This window comes from Cetorhinus maximus, chromosome 9 (genome assembly GCF_964194155.1).
Source record: "Cetorhinus maximus chromosome 9, sCetMax3.hap1.1, whole genome shotgun sequence".
NCBI lineage: Eukaryota > Metazoa > Chordata > Chondrichthyes > Lamniformes > Cetorhinidae > Cetorhinus > Cetorhinus maximus.
In genome coordinates, this window is record NC_135887.1 from 73,456,213 (window position 1) to 73,474,007 (window position 17,795).

Below are 17,795 nucleotides of genomic sequence, written 5' to 3' on the forward strand. Positions count from 1 at the left end.
GTCACTACTCTGTCTCTTTCTTTCTCTCTCACTCCACCACTCCATGCACAGATTCTCAGTCCCTCAGCATAATACACCATCATTTTCCTTTTTCCTCCTTTCATGTGTCTTTGATGAAAAGATCCTTGAATTTCTGAGGCATTGGATTTCTGAGACAACCCCATTCATATGTCATTTTGTGACAAGGATTCTAATCCTCAACCCTTAAGGCACAAACCAGTATTCAGAGCAACACTGTTAGAGACTTAGGAGTATGTCAACTACCCAGCAGCTATGCATTTATCAATGGAGCATGTATAGGAGCATCAAGTGACAGGGGCGGAGGGGGGACACACACACACACAAGATATATCTCAAGAAGAAGGACTTTCCAAAAGTTGCAATCATTTATTGCCTATCCATCTTACACTTTTATTGATTTCAACGTTCATTCCAATTTAAAACTTTTTGCACCGTACACATCATTCTTTGGTGGTGAACGTATAATACCTCCCTGTAAATAGGTTGTCTGTTCCTCTTGTGAGGACACAACTTGCTTCTCCATATGGCCAGCTGAGATCAGAATGTGCCCTGAGAGAAATGGAATGGATATGAAAACCATCAAGGGGACTGATATGGTGTCTGTCTCCTTTGGTATATTGATGCTGGTTTTCTAGATGAGTCCCTCTGGAGTAGAACTAAATGTCAGCCATGGCTCAGTGGTAGCACCCTTACCTGAAAGTTAGATTGTCGTGGGTTCAAGCTTTGATTCACTTTCATTTGTAGCATGTAATCTAGGCTGACATTTCAGTGTGGTACTGTATTGTACTGTAGTGATGCAAGTGCCACCTTTCAGTTGAAATGTTAAACCGAGGCCATGTCTTCCCTCTCAGATGGATGTAAACAATCCTTTGGCACTGTTTGAAAATGAGCAAGGGAGTTTATCTGGTGTTTTGTCCCTCACCAGAGAAGCAGATCATCTGGATAATTATTACATTGGTTTTGGAGCTCGTTATGCATAAATTGGCTGCAGTGTTCCCCACATTACAATGGTGGTCATTGGCTGTGATGTACTTTGGGACATCTTGAGGCTGTGAAGGCCTTATATAAATACTGTTTTTCTTCCTATGTATCTAACTTAAACAGAAGAAATTCATTTTCCTTTAATATATATTTAAAGATATTTGTTTCTGAATGCCATGCAGAATCCAGAAAATAATCGATGGTACCTGATAGGAATTGTCTCCTGGGGAGAAGGATGTGACAGGGATGGAAAGTACGGATTCTACACTCATGTATTCAGGTTCAGAAAGTGGTTGATGAAAGCTATACAGAGCAAGAGGCCTGCATAAGAGAACTAAAGGTTGCAATGTTTGACTTAAAAGAGGGCATGGCTATTTTACGATATCCGCAGAAGGAATTAAGGATAAATTTGATGTTGATGCACGATTCAGTCATTCCCTGTGCTTGAAGTAATGTTTAACATGTTATGAAATAAAGTCAAATTATTACTGAGAATATGTTTGAAGAGTTTTATTTGTCTTCACCCTCTCTTGACCTTCTCTGCCATCTTTTCCATTTTTCCCATACATATCCCTTGTATTTATTAAATATCAGATTTATATCTCTGTCTTCCCTTGCTCCAGTAATACACACCTTTAAAACCCATTGAAAAAACAATTTGCAACCCATACCTTCAGTTGTCACACATATAAATTATTGTATCTGTGAAATTAATCCTGTGCTTGCAGCAACTTTCAATAGCCCCATATGGCATCAAACATTCTGTCTCTGCACTGCTGTAACCTTGCCAGTAGTGCACTGGAAACCCAGTTTATGTGTGTGAGTGGGGTTTCCAGTGAAGTTATTGTTTTGAAGCAGCTCTTAGGAAACTCTCAGGGATTGTTGTTTCCCCAGTAAACAGAAGAACAGAAGAAATAGGAGCAGGAGTAGGCCACAGAGCTCATCCAGCCTCCTACATTCAATAAGGTCATGGTTGAATTTTTACACCAGTTCCACCTTCCTGCCTGATCCCCAATATCGTCAATTCACCTAGTGCCCCAAAATCCATCTATCTCACTCTTGAATATATTCAAAGACTGAGCGATCACAGCCCTCAAGGGTTGAGAATTCTCAAGATTCACAACTCCTCTGAGTAAGAAATTTCTCCTTATCGCTATCTCAAATGGCTGATCCCTCAACCTGAAACTAAGACTCATTGTTCTATACTCTCCAACCAGTGGAAACAGCCATCCACCCTGTCAAACTCCCAAAGAATGTTATACATTTCAATGAAATCACCTTTCATCCTTATAAATTCCAGAGGATTATAGACCCAATCTACTCAATCTCTCCTCAGAGGACAGCTGTCTCATCCCAGGAATCAATATAGTGAACTTCCATTCTGCTGGGAGGGCGATGGTGGAATGGTGTCTCTTAAAGAAGTCTTTGTAGTCTTCAGTAGGTTAACTGTAAGTCTTTATTAACAAGTAGAACTATTTACACATGTACAGTAAACGGTACAGGCTAGGAGCTATCTCCATGCTTAGGTCTTAACCCATCTCTGCTCAACACTACACCGACCCCTGGGTCTGGGTCATGTGCCTTCTTACAACATTGTGCGTGGTACTGTTCTCTGTCCCACATTAACCCTGTATGTGCCAAGCCCTTATACTACACCCCCTAGTCTTTATCCAATGTATTTGGAGTTATACTAATTTGCTTCATGTCTTACATTGTTATTAGTCTTATACAGTTACATTGTTGTTACAATGTTGTCACTATTACTCCATTATCAGTATCCCATCTCCCCCCTTCAAGTCCTTGAATTTAAAGGTTCAGGCGTTCTGGAGGCCTTATAACTCTTCCACATCTTGTTCACAGTTCTGTTGGAGGAATGGTGGTTGTTGCTGATTTTTTCTGTTGCTCTGGAGTTTGATCTGGCACCAGGGTATGCTTTCATTTTTTTCTTCCATTCCTTCATGTTGAACCCCACTTGGTCGGTTCTGCTGTTGCATTGATCGGTACTGGCTGCTACTCTAAATCATTTCTTGCTTGTGCTCATCTCCTTGTCACTTCTTTCCCTTTTTCCATCATCATGTGAGTCATCTCTATCAATATGGATGTTCGTGTTTCAACAATGGAACCTTCATTCCCACCTCTTTCACAATTTTATCCAAATTTCTGATTAATTTCTTCTTTTCCAGTTGTTTTCCGAACTTATGAGTCTTTTCATTCAGCTCAGTAACCATTCTGGTAAGCTGAGTTGTCTTTATTCCAGAGTTATCTGCGGAACTCTATAAGTTTGACAACTTCACCTGGGCATTAAGTTCTGTTTGGAATGTTTCCTGCCTGGTCACTGACTCCTGTTTAGACTCTTTCAGTTAATTCGTTAGATCCTCAATGTGTTTCTTAGAATTCTCCTTAACTGCTTTCAAAGTTTGGGTTTGTTCTTCCATACTACACATCTCGTCCATCATGTTGTTCAGGTTGGATCAGAATCCAACAATTTCATTGGTTTTGGTTATTAATTCTGTATTCAAGCAACTGTTCTGATACTTCAGCAATTCCTTCTCCTGTTCCAGGCATTTCTCACGATGTTTACTAGAGATATCTGATGCTTGAAGCCCATCAAGTTTTTACTGAAGATCTATCTTTATTGAATTTGTTTCTACAAGTTTGTTATTTAAGCTTTTCAAGTCCTCTTTCAAGTGTTCTACTTCCTATGAGCATCACCCCAGTGTTCTCAACAGTTCTCAGTATTCCTTAAACTTATCTTTCATGCATGAAAGTTGATTCTTGACACTGATCAGTTTTTCCTTGGCAGAGTATAATTCCTCTGTTCTATCCTTTATTCTGTTACATTTTGTAATTGCACTTCTGCCAATTGTTTTTGAGGCACTTCATGCTCTTAGTGAGAACCTCTATCTTCGCTTTCGCTTACCATTGTATGTTCGTGATTTTCATCTCTTTGTACTTCTCTTTGGGCTCCTTCCAAATGTGCAGCTGTTTCGTTTAGCACTGCAGCCTCCCCCTTGTAACTCTCGGCTTCCTCCCGGAATATGGAACATTCCTGAATCTTCTTTGCCAACTGGCTCTTCAGTTCATTCAGGGTGGCATTAAATTCATTTCGTCTCACTTCGTGATGTTCTAGAGGAATAAACCCTGACCTGAGGGATCCTTATAGCATGTGAAGGTCCTTCAACAGGTTTTCCTTTTCATTGCAAAGCTCAATAACTTCATCTTGAATTTTCTTGTAATTTACCAGAGTCTCATTGAGTTTGTTCTGCTGTTCTGCCATTCTACTGCTTAAGGTAGTTTTATTCCATCATGTTGCTGAAGGGCAATGTACTATTTTTGAATCTGATCTTGAAGGACAATTAGCTGTTGTTTCAACTGTTTATTTTCTTGTTCATCTTCTCACTCTGTGTTTCAGCGTATTTCTTTGTCAATACTGATGGCTCCAATGCAGTGTTTTCTGAAGTAGCATTCAATGTCTTTTTTTAAACTCCTTGTGTTTTTCCAGGGACACATATTGGTTCTTCAAAGAGTCTTGTTTCTTAAGAGCCTTTCAAGGCTGTAACTTCTTTGAGTACCTTTTCTATCTGCTGTTGTGCCTGCTTGTACAACTGGTTGAGTTTTTCCAACTCCCGCTTCGATTTGCCAACCATGGAATTGAGGGTCGTTAATTCCTCCTGGTACCTTTGTGGTGTCTCTGAAATTTGTTTGTTCAGATCTCGAACACTTTGGTTGTTTGAAGTCTTTGTAGTTTAATGTGCATTTTCAAAGGTATATACTCAGTTTGAATCTTGCACTTCAAATCTTCCAGGTCAGCTTTGATATGAACATTTTACTGATTTTACTTCTGCTTTATCTTGCGCCACCTGCCATAGGGCTGTTTCCTTGTCGTTCACTGCCAGCTGCTGGTATCATTCTGGAAACTTGTCAGGGTCTTCAAAAAGGAATTCCTTTGGGACTTCTGGAAAGTTCCCTGCCCCTCGGGCACCTTTGTGTGGTTTTTTTGAGTATTAATTTTTTTTCTCCTTTTGTCACTTTGCTGGGAATTTTCAATGCCTCTTATTAAGCTCTGCACTATCCTCAACTTAAAGATTAAAATATTCATCAAAGGCTGTTAATTGTTCCTCAAACTGGTTGTGGATCAGTCAATGCCTTGCATTAGGATAATGTGATTTGCCAGATCACCAAACAAGTATAAAAATGCAGTAGTCTGGGCTTCCTCTGATTTTTTTTTACTGAAATCCGGTGTACTCCAGTAATGTGAAAAATCGCTTCTCAAGGATGCCACATTTCCAATTGTGTTTGGCCCTTGGATTAGTCCAGATTGAGTTGGAAGTGTTGAATTGTGATCCGTGTTAGAAATGTTTAAATTGTATGTGCAACTTTAAGAGCTCACAGGTCTCCAAGATGGCATCACCATTAACTCCAGGACAAAGCAATTTCCTGTGCTTGCCAGTTTTGGCGGGGTCCGCAAAATAGGGATGGCATGCTTCTTGAAGAAGACTGTTAGCAATGGTTACCTGGACTGGCTGTGTGCCGACTTCTTTCATTCTGAAGTTTGCTGTAACGAGTAACGAGGCATTTGCATTTAAAGCTATGTTTGCCATTTTCTGAGCTGGACAGGAGCAATATTTGCGAGAGATTTAAATAATGAATTCTTTTTCTGATCTTACAAGTTCGGAGGCCACATGTTGGGGCTCCAACTGGGGGGTTGGGTTTTAGTGATGGCCTTTTCTTCAATGGCACCTCTGACACTGAATTAGGGGGAGGATTCTCAGGACTAGCTGCAGCCTGGAACTTTGAAAGATTTAGCTCACCCTTGCAGGTGATGTGGCCTCTGTGCTCTGAAGCTGAGCTTCCAAGGGAGATTCAATAGAGTCTTCTGCTGCAGTAAAAATTGCTGCCTTCAGCTTCCAAACCTTTTCCCTGAAGCGTTCTCTGGTGAAGTCTCTCTGCATCTTCAGCTTCAGTTGGAAGCTTCTCTCAGGTCAGCATTTTTGTTGAAGTTTTTTAGTCTTCCAGCATCTTGGTTTGTTTCAGCATTTTAGTGACATTGAAGATTTTTGATTCCCAACTGCCACCATGTTGGGAAGGTGTTGGTTACAGAACCATGTCTCTTAAAGAATTCTTCATAGTGTTCAATAATTTAACAGTAAGTCTTTATTAACAAGTAGAACTATTTACATATGTACAGTAAAGTGCATAGGCTAGGATCTATCTCCATGCTTAGGTCTTAACCCGTCTCTGTTCAATACCACACTGAGCACTGGGTCTGGATCACGTGCTTTCGTACATCACTGTGTGGGTGGTACAGTACCCAGTGCGACATTACTCATGAATGCCAAGCCCTTATACTACATATTCCACCCCCTCTGAGGCAAATATATCCTTCCTTCAATTAGAAGGCCAAAACTGTACAAACTTATCCAGAAGTGGATTAATCAGAGTCTTATATAATTGCAGCAAGACTTACTTAAGGAAATTCCAATGACCTTGCAATAAAGGTTAAGGTACTATTTTCTAATTGCTTGCTGTACCTACATAATCACTTTCTTCGAATCAAAATCCCACCGAATACCAAAATAAATACTTTTCCAATCTTCCTACCAAAGTCCATTATTTCACATTTCCTCTCATTATACTCCATCTGTTGTCACCTTCTTGCCCAATTACTTAATCTGTCTATCTCCCTTTGCAGCCTCTTTGTGTCCTTCTCACAACTTACTTTCCCACCTAACTTTGTATCACCACTTGTAGGCTGAAATCAAACTCTACCAGGCCATTGTCCTCACCACCCTGCTGTATGGCGCAGAATCCTGGATCTGCGATAGATGCCACATCAAAGCTCTGGAACGCTTCCACCAGTGTTATCTGAGGTCCGTCATAAGAATTCAATGGTAGGACAAAATCACAAAAAAGAGATCCTCCATCGTGCTGGGCTCAACGGCTTGGAGACCACCCTCCAGAAAGTTCAACTTCGATGGGAAGGCCATGTCTCCCACATGGATGATCACAGAATTACTAAGCAGCTCCTGTATGGGGCTCTCTTTGGTTCAACCTGAACGTTATCATCAAACCTGCTGACAAGAGTGGTGCTGTTGTTGTCTGGTGAGCCGACCTTGAAATGAAAGTCAACTCTGGCACTTTCTCCAACTCCACCGGACCATGGCCCAATCTTTCAACATCAAACCATCATTTTCAGGGCTGTCATTGACTTCATCTCCACTGGAGATCTTCCTTTCATGGCCTCTACTCATAGATCCCGAATTCCAAACAGCCCGTTTCTACCTCCTTCCCAAGATCCACAACAGACTGCCCTGGTAGAGCCATCATTTCAGCCAATTCCTGCCCCACTGAACTGATTTCTTCCTATCATGATTCATTTTCTGTCCTTCATCCAGTCTCTTCCCATCTACATCCTTGACGCTTCTGATGCCCTCTGTCACTTTAACAGTTTCCTGACCCTAATCATCTCCTTTTCACCAGTCCCTCGTCCCATCTCTCTCTCCCACCATCCCTGCCAGGATAGGCTGAGGGCTCTCCATTTCATCCTGGAATGGAAGCCCAACCAATCTCCATTCATCACCATCCTCCTCCACCTGGTTGAGCTTATTCTCAGATTTAACAATTTCTCCTTTAACTTCACTCACTTTCTACAAAAGGCATTGCTGTGAGTGCCCACATGAATCCTAGGTATGCCTCTCTTTATATGAGATATCTGGAATATTCCTTGTTCCAGTCTCACTTGGGCCTCCTCCCTCACTTCTTTTTCCAGTTTATTGATGACTGTATCAGTGTTGTTTTCTGCTCTTGCCCTGAACTGGGATATTTTATCAGCTTTGCTTCAAATTTCCACCCTTCTCTCACCTTAATGTGGTTCTTCCTTGACACCTGTCTCCACTTCTGGGAATAAGCTGTCATTGAATATTTACTATAAGCACACTGACTCCCATAGCTACCTCAACTACACTTCCTCAGACCCCACCTCCTGTAAGGACTCCATTTCTCCCAGTTTCTCCACCTCTATTACACCTGTTTGGGCAATGTAACCAGTGCTTCCAATATGTCTTCCTTTCTGTCAGCTGAGTATTCCACTCCCCATCGGGTTTGACAGGGTCATCGACAATGATCCTGCAGTTCTGCTGTTCCTCCTTCCCTTCTATTATGATAAGCTCTCTTTGTCCTCACCTTCCACCTCACCAGGCTCCATATTCAATGGGATCATCCTCCCCTATTTCCAGCACCTCCAGTGTGATGCATTCACCAAACACATCTTCCCTGCCCTCTCCTTTCAGCATTCTGAAGGGGCTGGTTCCTCCATGACACCCGGGTCCACTCCTCAATCACAACCCAACATCCCCTCCTCTTCCCACTGCATCTTTCCATGCAAACGCAGGAGGTGTTACACCTATCCTTTTTCCTCCTCCCTTCTCACTGTCCAAGGTTCCAAAAAACTCCTTCCAGGTGAAACAGTGATTCATTTGCACTTCTTTCAATTTAATTTGGTTTAGCATCACTGCTCACAACGTGGTTTTCGATGTTGGGGAGACCAAATATAGATTCAATGGGCGTTTTGAAGAATATCTCTGTTCAGTCTGCAAGCATGACCTGGAGCTTATGGTTGCCTGTCATTTTAATTGCCCATCTTGCTGACACTCTGACCTCTCTGTCCTCGGCCTCCTGCAGTGTTCCGGTGAAGTTCAATGCAAGCTCAAGGAATAGCAACTCAACTATCGGTTAGACACTTTTCAGTCTTTTGCACTCAACATTGATTTCAACAATTTCGGATCATAGCCTCTGCTCCCATTTTGCTTCTTTTTATCTTTGCTGGTTTTGGTTCTCCTCTCGTGTTTCTCCTGTTTTTGTTTTTTGGCTGGCAGCTGTTCACCATTGTGCTGTTCTCACCTCCTCAAAAAACAATTTGTGTTTCTTTACTTATCCCATTAATCTCCCTTTGCTTTTGCACCACCAACACCGATGCCATTTAATCTCTCTTGCATTCCACCTTTTATTCTTCTTCCCCATCCGGACCCTTCGCTCAAAACCTATTACATCTTAAACTTTTCCCACTTCTGATGAAAGGTCATTGACCTGAAACATGAGCCCAGAGCTTCCGTTGCCCAGGAGAGGTTGTACCTCGGAGGTACCCCAGAAGATGGTGCTGGGGATCCCCAGAGGTCCCCACACAAGGACTGCATGGGAATTACCTGGGAAGCTTAAACTTCCGATGGGCAATTATCCTACACCTGGAACCCTCCGATACTGTGATTTAAATCAGTCCTTAGATGGTTCCAACTGTCTTACAGGAATAGTTACACAGGAAAAGTTAGAAGGATTAAAACCACTTCTGACTCCTGGGTAACTATAGTACTGATTTGAGCCCCACTGGAACCCCATCCCTCAACCTCCCCCACCCAACCCCAACTATCCTCACCCCCCCCACCCCCCAGCCCCGACCACCCACCCCATGACTACAATTCCCACCCCCAACCCCCCTGACCACCCAATACCTCCCCCCAACTAACCCCCTGATCACCCGCCCCCCCCAACCCCACATCCCAACTAACCCCAACCCCCACCACCCAACATTCCCCAACCACACAAAAACGCAATGGTGATTGCCACTCCATGGAAGATTCAGCCTATTAACTCTTTCTCTCTCCACAGAAGCTGCCTAGACTGACTATTTCCAGCATTTTGTTTTGATTTCAGCTTTCCAGGATCTGTGCTTCTGTTTTCTTAATTTTTAATAGTTTTTGTACTTTTATGCACCCCTTTAATCTACAAATATAGTTTTACTGCTCTTAAATTGCATTCCTGTTGTTGTTTTTTCAGTGGTGGGCCAGGGAGGAGGGAGACAGCAAGTCCTGGCTCAATTTATGAATAGTTCGTCTTGCTAGCAATTAAAAACTAACCATTGTAGGTTTTCCCTCCCTAACAGCACTGTGGGTGTACCTACACCACATGGACTGCAGCAGTTCAAGGTGGCAGCTCACCACCACCTTCTCAAGGGCAATTAGGGATGGGCAATAAATGCTGGCCTAGGCGCTCACATCTCGTGAAGGAATTAAAAAAAGATAAATGGGCCAATTGCCATCTACTGGTTTATATATGTATATTTAAATAGTTAAGGACCAATGATAACCCCAAAGGAACTGTTAAGTGCAAATAGTGCTCAAATTCCTTGCATTAGTTATTTGCATAATTATTCAGAAATGCAAGTGCAAATTTGAGCAGGTGTAGGAAGCACACCAGTGGTGGTAATAGAAAATTGCATGTCTGAATTTTAAAGACACCAGGGACAATTAAAAGAGAAATGCCACAATATGGAGACAAAAACTCTAAAAGCCTGTGGAAAAGCTCAAAAAGTATCTTAACCCATCACAAATCTTTACCAAGGCTGAAGAGGTAAGGGATCGAGAAACAAGAGTCAACAAAATAAAAAAATAAATACAATGACATAAGTGCATGTAAACCACACAACCACTTTGACGTCTGTTGGAGATCTGCTGCTGCATGAGATGGTTTCAAGGAGGGTTACTTTCTGTGCCACTCCATGGCATTGCAACATGCTTGGAAGGAGGTCAATGTAGATTTGAGGGCACAGGAAACCAATGTAATCATTGGCTGTGCCAATTCTCAACTGCATATTAGCAGTAGGTGTCCTAAAGCAAGTGGGATTGCACTGGTTCTGGCTCCAAGCTGATTTAGAGCTCATGGATGCAGATCCCCACAATCAATTAATACCTTCTTTGGTGCAGTGCCATTGCAAGTACAGCAATATCCAGAATTATCCCCAGTATAACAGGTAGCTACACGGTCACAAATATCTATGCCATTAAGTCCACCGTCTCAATTTACGTGCAAAATCAGATCCTCCACATGCATTAACCATTTACCAAAGAGAGTTCTGGCCACCTCTTTAGCTGCAATAGCGAGATGTGAGAAAGGAGAATTACTTATGTATCCTGTCTGCCCTGTTGTACGCCACATCTTCTTCCAAAATATAGTCATTCCCATGAATGAATAAATGAAAACTACTGCCACAAAGGCTTGTTACAACCCATGTGTGAGAAGACAAATGGCCAGAAATCTCATTTGCTGTATCAAGCTCCTTTTTGGTCCTTTCCTCAGTACCTAGTAGTTCTGGATATCACTTTATACTGGCATCTTAACAGTGCAGCATTGGCCTGGTGTAAGGGTTGGAAAGAGCTACACCTGACACATGTAACAATGGTCTCATGTTATTAGCATATTTTGATGCATCTCCTACAGTAGCTTCCTTCACCCAACCTGCTAGGCCAGACTGGAATAAACATCATGTGTAAAAGGGGCAGAGACTGAGAATTACAGGTTTGTATCAATGGGCACATGGTACACAGGTGGCAAAGCCAAGAAAAGTATCCTCAATTTTCAGCTTAAGTCTTGTCAACTAAATGTTATTCTATGTATTATTCTGTGCTGTTTTGCTAAGGTCATATCATGGATCTGTGCCCACATAAGGCTGGAAAGTTTAACTAAACTGAGGGTTCAGGTCAAGCGCTGCTTAATTGGTTAGTTACAGACTTCTACAGATTGTAACAAGCTTGTCCGTTTGAAGCTAGAGATTAGGTCAGAAGCAGTCAACATTTTAAGATTGCTTTGTATCTATAACCCTATGTGACGTGCACCAACAGAATGTAACATATTGATCGATATCATCAGAACTCCCTTGGCATTGCTTATGCTGAGTCAGCAGTTACACCTTTGCAAGGTGTGTTGCTGTGGTGTGAGTGGGGGAAGACTTCACATCTTCATCTCACTAATTTGGAAATAGGTTTGTGCAAGCTTTCAAGATACAAAATTGATCCCACTATGACATGAATTTCAACTGCTTGTGGCAGCTTACTGCATTATTTGGCTGCTGGCATTGGCTATAAGTGATCACACTGTAAAAGTACTGTACTGGATGCAAAGAGCTCTGGGATGACTTGAGGATATGAAGATATTATAGAATGAAAGATAATCCTTTTTCCCTTGCCCACTGGATATATACATTACATAGAAAATTCCCTTCATGTAGCAGTCACATAAATAAATTGCTGCACGTTATGCGGGCAATATTTGATCTTTACTGTTCATCTGTTGTGTAAATATGAATTAATCTATTATATAGGTATAAAAGTATTTGTAACTCTTATATTATGATCCCAGCTGATGTTACAACTCGACAAGCCTGGGCCCAGGCTGGAACCCGGCTTAATAGATCCTAACTTTTATCTGTTTGTTTAGATATGTGGAGAGTGGCTCCTGAACAGTCACCGGAGTCAGCTAATGAACTTTTAACAAAAGAATAAAACATTTATTTAACAAAAGATAAACTATATTACAATGCTCCTTTATCCACAACTATACCTTTATAGATATATACAGATTTGTAAGGATAAAGCAAGTCACAAAAACTCTTATACTCTAATTTTCACAGTAGGTACACAGTCCATGTAAACCAATAGGCGGCGTGGTCAGACACACCACACTCTGAAATCAAATGACAGATGCCACTCCAGGCAGATGCTATGCATCTCTCATCAACTCCTCCCAGATGCTTGTTACACCATGAGCCAACAGGTCTCACTGAACTCCGTCTTTCACATGAGTATTTGCAATCTCCACTTTCCATGAACTCAATTTGGAATCTTCTCCCAAACCGACACCCTCTCTCAGATGCCTTCTGCAAGGGTTCTCCTCCAGGATTTCAAACTCTCCTTCCAATGTTCTTCTGCCTGGGTCATCACATGCGTTCAAGCTCTCCTCCACACTCTCACCAACTCAGCTGTCAACAGGACACCACTGCTTCACATGCCCATAGCAAAGAGTTACAGAACTTCAGTCGTCTCTTTGGACCTTCGGACTTTTCCGAAGCCTTTATCTCTTTAAGCCTTTCTCTACTCCTCAAACTTCACTTAACAGCACCTTTCCCAAGTTCCTGTCCTCCCTTTGACTAGAAGATCTTCTTGGGACTTTCTCCTGTTCCACTCCCCTGCAATTGGGGATATTCTTCTTTAGCTTGGGACTTGCTATCTGTCCCTTTTGCTCTAGTCTCTCTCTCTGGCAGCTACTTTCAACCAATTTTAGCTTGGGACTGGCTATCTGTCCCTTCTAGTTGTTTCTGCTTGGCAGCTGTCTTCAAACTTAACTCAAAACTGCTGTTTCTTTAGTTTGTGTGTGTGTGTGTGTGTGTGGCCTGCTTCTCTGGACTCCTGTTGCTTGGCAACAGCTGTTTTTTCTACTCTTGTTTGCTTAACTTCTCTTTAGGAGTCATAAAAGTCATTAGAAATGCAGGCATCTTTTAAAGTGAAACTAAAGCTCAACTTGACCTTTTCTTAACACAAATACAGAAATACAAATCAAACTTACTTTAAAACTAAAACTCATTCCTAACACCCACAAATACAATTTAAATTATCTCTATTTCCTAACACTTAATACTGCTAAAACATTCTTCTCAAATGTTTTTATTTCAGAACATCCTGCCAAATTTTATTAATGTTGCAGTTCTTTCTACTGTTAATTTCTGAGCTTAATGCAATAAAAGTGAATGTGGTGTAAATAATTTAGATTAATGCTGCAAACCATCAAATTTTAAAGTATGAAGTTTCATTTGTCACACATATAACATTCTCCATGTTAAAAATACTCCCCTCAATTATAATTACATTGATTTTTAAAGGACATTACTTCAATAAAAAAGTTAGATTCTCACCCTGAGTACTTTTCCATTTATGTATTAGAGTGGAGGAGGTGGGGGGCAGGGGGTGTGCAGTGGGAGAAAGGACCAAAACAAAAAAGCCATAGCATGTTCAGTGAATGACTATTTTTGGTTGTCAATCAAAATAGTTCTAGTTGGGCCTGGTGTACTGGGAACTGTAGCCTGTTACTTGTTAAATCTCTTCAGCTGACAGTGATGTCTCTTGGAAGCTCTAGAACTTAAGCCCGAGGACTCTCGGAGGCATTGGCTTCAATGCAAAATATTTAGAAACAATTTAAACACACAAAATGTTGTTGTCTAGATGTAATCAATCACATTCTTGTAATTTTATTAAGCTTTAAAAATAACCTCCACCAAGATACAAATTTAATTTCCAGTGGTAAGTTTTCAGTTTTGCTGGAGAAGTATTTCACAGAATTGTTACAGTGCAGGCAGCCATTCAGCCCATCATGTCTGTACCATCTCACCAAATGAGCAATTCACTTAATGCAATCCCACTGTCTTCTCCCTGTAATCCTGCACATTCTTCCTTTTCCAATAACAGTCTAATTCCCTTTTGAATGCTTCAATTGAACCTGCCTCCACCACACTCTCAGGTAGAGCATTCCTGACCTTAACCACTCACTACATGAAAAAGTTTTTTCTCATATCGCTTTTGAAAAGACTTTCAAATTATGCATTCAGGCAATATTATTGGCTTCCTTCTCTTGTATTTGGAGACTTTGCTGCCTATTCAGGCTTGATTTGTTGTCACAAATTCCTAGTTCACATTACCACTTTCACATTGTATTTGTTTATTTATTTCAGTTATGATTGGGTTAACTTTCATATTAATAATTAAGCAAATCAGCTAGAAGAAATATTGCATGCAAATGTATGCGATATAATTCCAGAAAGAGTACACATTGGTCAAAGTACATACTAGATATGAAAATAAATTTTAAGTCTCAGCTAAAAATATCAGGACACCATTGTCTAACTTTGAGCCTCAGTAACCTCTTGATCCTAAATTTAAAACAACTTTGTTTCTTTGAAGGAGTATTGTATAAGCCAATTCAATTTTACCCAAACTGTACTTGCCAATTCTGCAAAAATTTAATCAATGATAAAGGCTCCACATAAACCCACAAATGCTTGTGGTGTTTAGTTTCCTCAAACCTTTATGAAGAGTGAGGGATGGAAACTGCATGCTATCATCATGTAAAATAACACCATGAACAGTGTTTGCTAAGAAAAGCTGATTTTTTTGTCCCCCGACTGGTTTTTAAAAACTAGCTTATGCTGTGCTTGAATCTCAGTACAACTTTTTCCCCTATGCATTATTTTTAACATTGTCAAATTAACTAAGAAGTTTAAGCCTGCAGCCATTGATCCGGTGGCATTATTTCATCTCCTGACACCATGCTACATCCGATTAGGCTCTGCAGCAATATATTCATTTTCCAAGATCTTTCGGGTGAGATGCTGGCTGCCCTCTCAGGTGGTTGTAAAAGATTCTCACACACATTTGAAGAGCAGGGGAGTGAGCATCAGTGTCCTGGCTAACATTTACCCCCCAGCCATTAACACAAAATCAGATTATCAAGGTATCTATTTCATTGCTGCTTATGGAATAAAATGATTGCCAAGTTTCTTAATGTTATAACAGTGACTACACTTCAGAAGTATTTAATTGGCTGAAATGTGCTTTGTATTGTCTTGAGTTTGACAGATGCTACATAAATATAAGTTCTTTATTGAATCACAATACTTTCTTAACCATTATTCAACCTTTTGGACAGCTTAAAATGGAACTAGATTTTCACAATAACTAAATTGGTCCTTGCTACTTTTTACTCCATGTTTACTGATGCTGAGCAATGACCTATTTTTAAACTGCTTTGACATTACAAATGGAAAGTGCAGTCACTACCACATTAATGCGAAATTAGACTTGAACAAGTCAGAAGGGATACAATTCAACACAACATACAGTCCAAAACATTTAAAACACAGAGGGTCACTGCTGTAATTTAGGAAACGTAGCAGCCAATCTGCAACAGCACACTCCCACAAACAGCAATGTGATAATGCCAAGATAATCAGTTTTAGTGTGTTGGTTGAAGGATGGAGGACACCATTTATTCTTTGAAATAGTGCTCAGGGATCCAAGAGGGTAGACAGGTCGTTGGTTTAACATCTCACCCAAAAGATGGCACCTTCAACAGTGCAGTGCTCATTCAGTGCTGAACTGGAGCATTGGCCTAGATTTTAGTGCTCACATCTCTATAAAGGGACTTAAACCTTCAGATTCAGAGGTGAAAGTGCTATAAATTGAGCCACAACTATTAATTCCATAAGTTAGTTTGTATTTGCAACAGTATTTGTAAGTTTCATTAATAGATTAATTTGAGTTTTATCCTTTATCTGGCATCCCACTTCCCAGGTTATATAAAAAAAACAGTATTGTTCAATATAGCTGACACATTATAAGCCAAGTTATTATCCTGTACTTCACTGCAAGAACAAAGACAGAGAATCTAGCACATTGGGTATTCAAAGCTATACTTAGCAGAAGCCTTAACCTATGTAATAAGAATAAGTGTTAAAAGGCATTTAGTTGGGGTCATGGAGAACAATCTTCAAAAGTGTTGCTAAAAGTAAGCAGTGGAGGTAGAAGAGCTCATTGGAGATTGCCCGATATGAATTCTCAGCCAAACACGTGCCGCAAATCAACCAGGCATCATGTGACCAGATGCATCGTTTGAAGCACAGTAAAAAAAAGCTAATCTCCAAGACCATGTATCTTAAGTCTGGGAGCAAGTAATGGTTAGAATTTGCAAATGGGAAAGAGTGAGAGGGAGGAGGAAAGAGGAGAAACTCAGCGTGATTGGTTATAAATGCAAGCATTAATTAGACAAGATTTTTAAAAAGTCTTTAAACAAAATATGCAAAAGAAAATTCTTGAGTTACAAGATTTGAAGGTTAGGGATCATCAGTTACACAATCATAGTTAATAACTGAAGCCTATTTGGGTCTGGTCAGTTTGCATTAAAGAAACTTGTTGCAGTGGTGGCACTTCACTTCAGGCTTAACCCGTCACAGGTTTGACCTGTCATTTGAAGGATGACGACTGTAGGTTCTGATCACTGCCTGTAAAAGGAAGACACCCAATATTAGCACCCATTACCAAGGCTTTTTAAAAAAAATGCACCTGCTCACAAGCTGCTGGAAAGATCTGACTCTCATCACATATATAGCATATGATGATGGTCATGTGCAGGGTTTGAACCATTATAAATCTCTGAATTTTGAGGTTAAGAATTGAAACACTTACCATAGCTTGCAAACAATAAAATGCTTTTAGTAAGGGTACTAACTTCATACTGCAAAAGCTTCATTCCATAATCTGTGAATACTGGAAATTCAACGCTGCCTCAATGTTGTCCAATATTCAATTTAGGTTGAGTTGCAACTTTCTCTAGGTCAACACTGGAAAAACTGAAGCCAGTCTCTGTACCCCTCATCACAACCTCCTTACTCTTGGCATCAATTATATTCCCTCTCCAGCAACTGTCATAGTCTGAAATTCTTTGATCATCCTTCCAAGAGATGACTTGAATGCAGTTGATTTCAATGTGTTCAAGGCTGAAGCTTGCCTCAAAGGCAGCATTTACTCCAGATAGTGCACACTAGCTTGGCCATCCATAGGCAGATGAGGTGGTGATGCAATCATTGCAAAGTAATTACCAAAACAGTGGCCAATTCAATAACAATGTCTGTCCATTAAAAAGACAACTAGGACATTGGTATTTCTGATTTCTATGGGTTAGCAAAGAGGCTGTGTCTACTTCTCTTACTGTGGAATAATGCAGGTTATGAAGTGAATCAAAATAGTACCTCACCTACTGTTAACTCGGTCTGTTTTCTGAAAGATTAATAAAGTACAGGTGATTGAGATGCACTGTGGGTCACAGGAGAGTTTCATTGCTACATTCCCATGTCCTATTATTTTTCTAGCAGATATAAGGCAATAGGAGTCTACCCAAAAAAAAAGCAACCAGGCTATTTA

General features: G+C 40.6%; 2 protein-coding genes across 2 annotated transcripts in view; one reads left to right on the forward strand and one right to left on the reverse strand.

Moving 5' to 3' along the window:
• The window catches only part of f2 (coagulation factor II (thrombin)), a 58,402-nt gene extending 56,905 nt beyond the window's left edge, over window positions 1-1,497 (forward strand). The window contains exon 14 of the mRNA XM_078548870.1: window positions 1,185-1,497. Coding sequence (XP_078404996.1) covers window positions 1,185-1,331 — 147 coding nt within the window. The 3' untranslated portion in view covers window positions 1,332-1,497. The remainder of the gene's footprint in view (window positions 1-1,184) is intronic.
• A 12,537-nt stretch (window positions 1,498-14,034) lies between these two features.
• cat (catalase) overlaps window positions 14,035-17,795 on the reverse strand; it is a 48,981-nt gene continuing 45,220 nt past the window's right edge. The window contains exon 13 of the mRNA XM_078548863.1: window positions 14,035-16,876. Coding sequence (XP_078404989.1) covers window positions 16,823-16,876 — 54 coding nt within the window. The 3' untranslated portion in view covers window positions 14,035-16,822. The remainder of the gene's footprint in view (window positions 16,877-17,795) is intronic.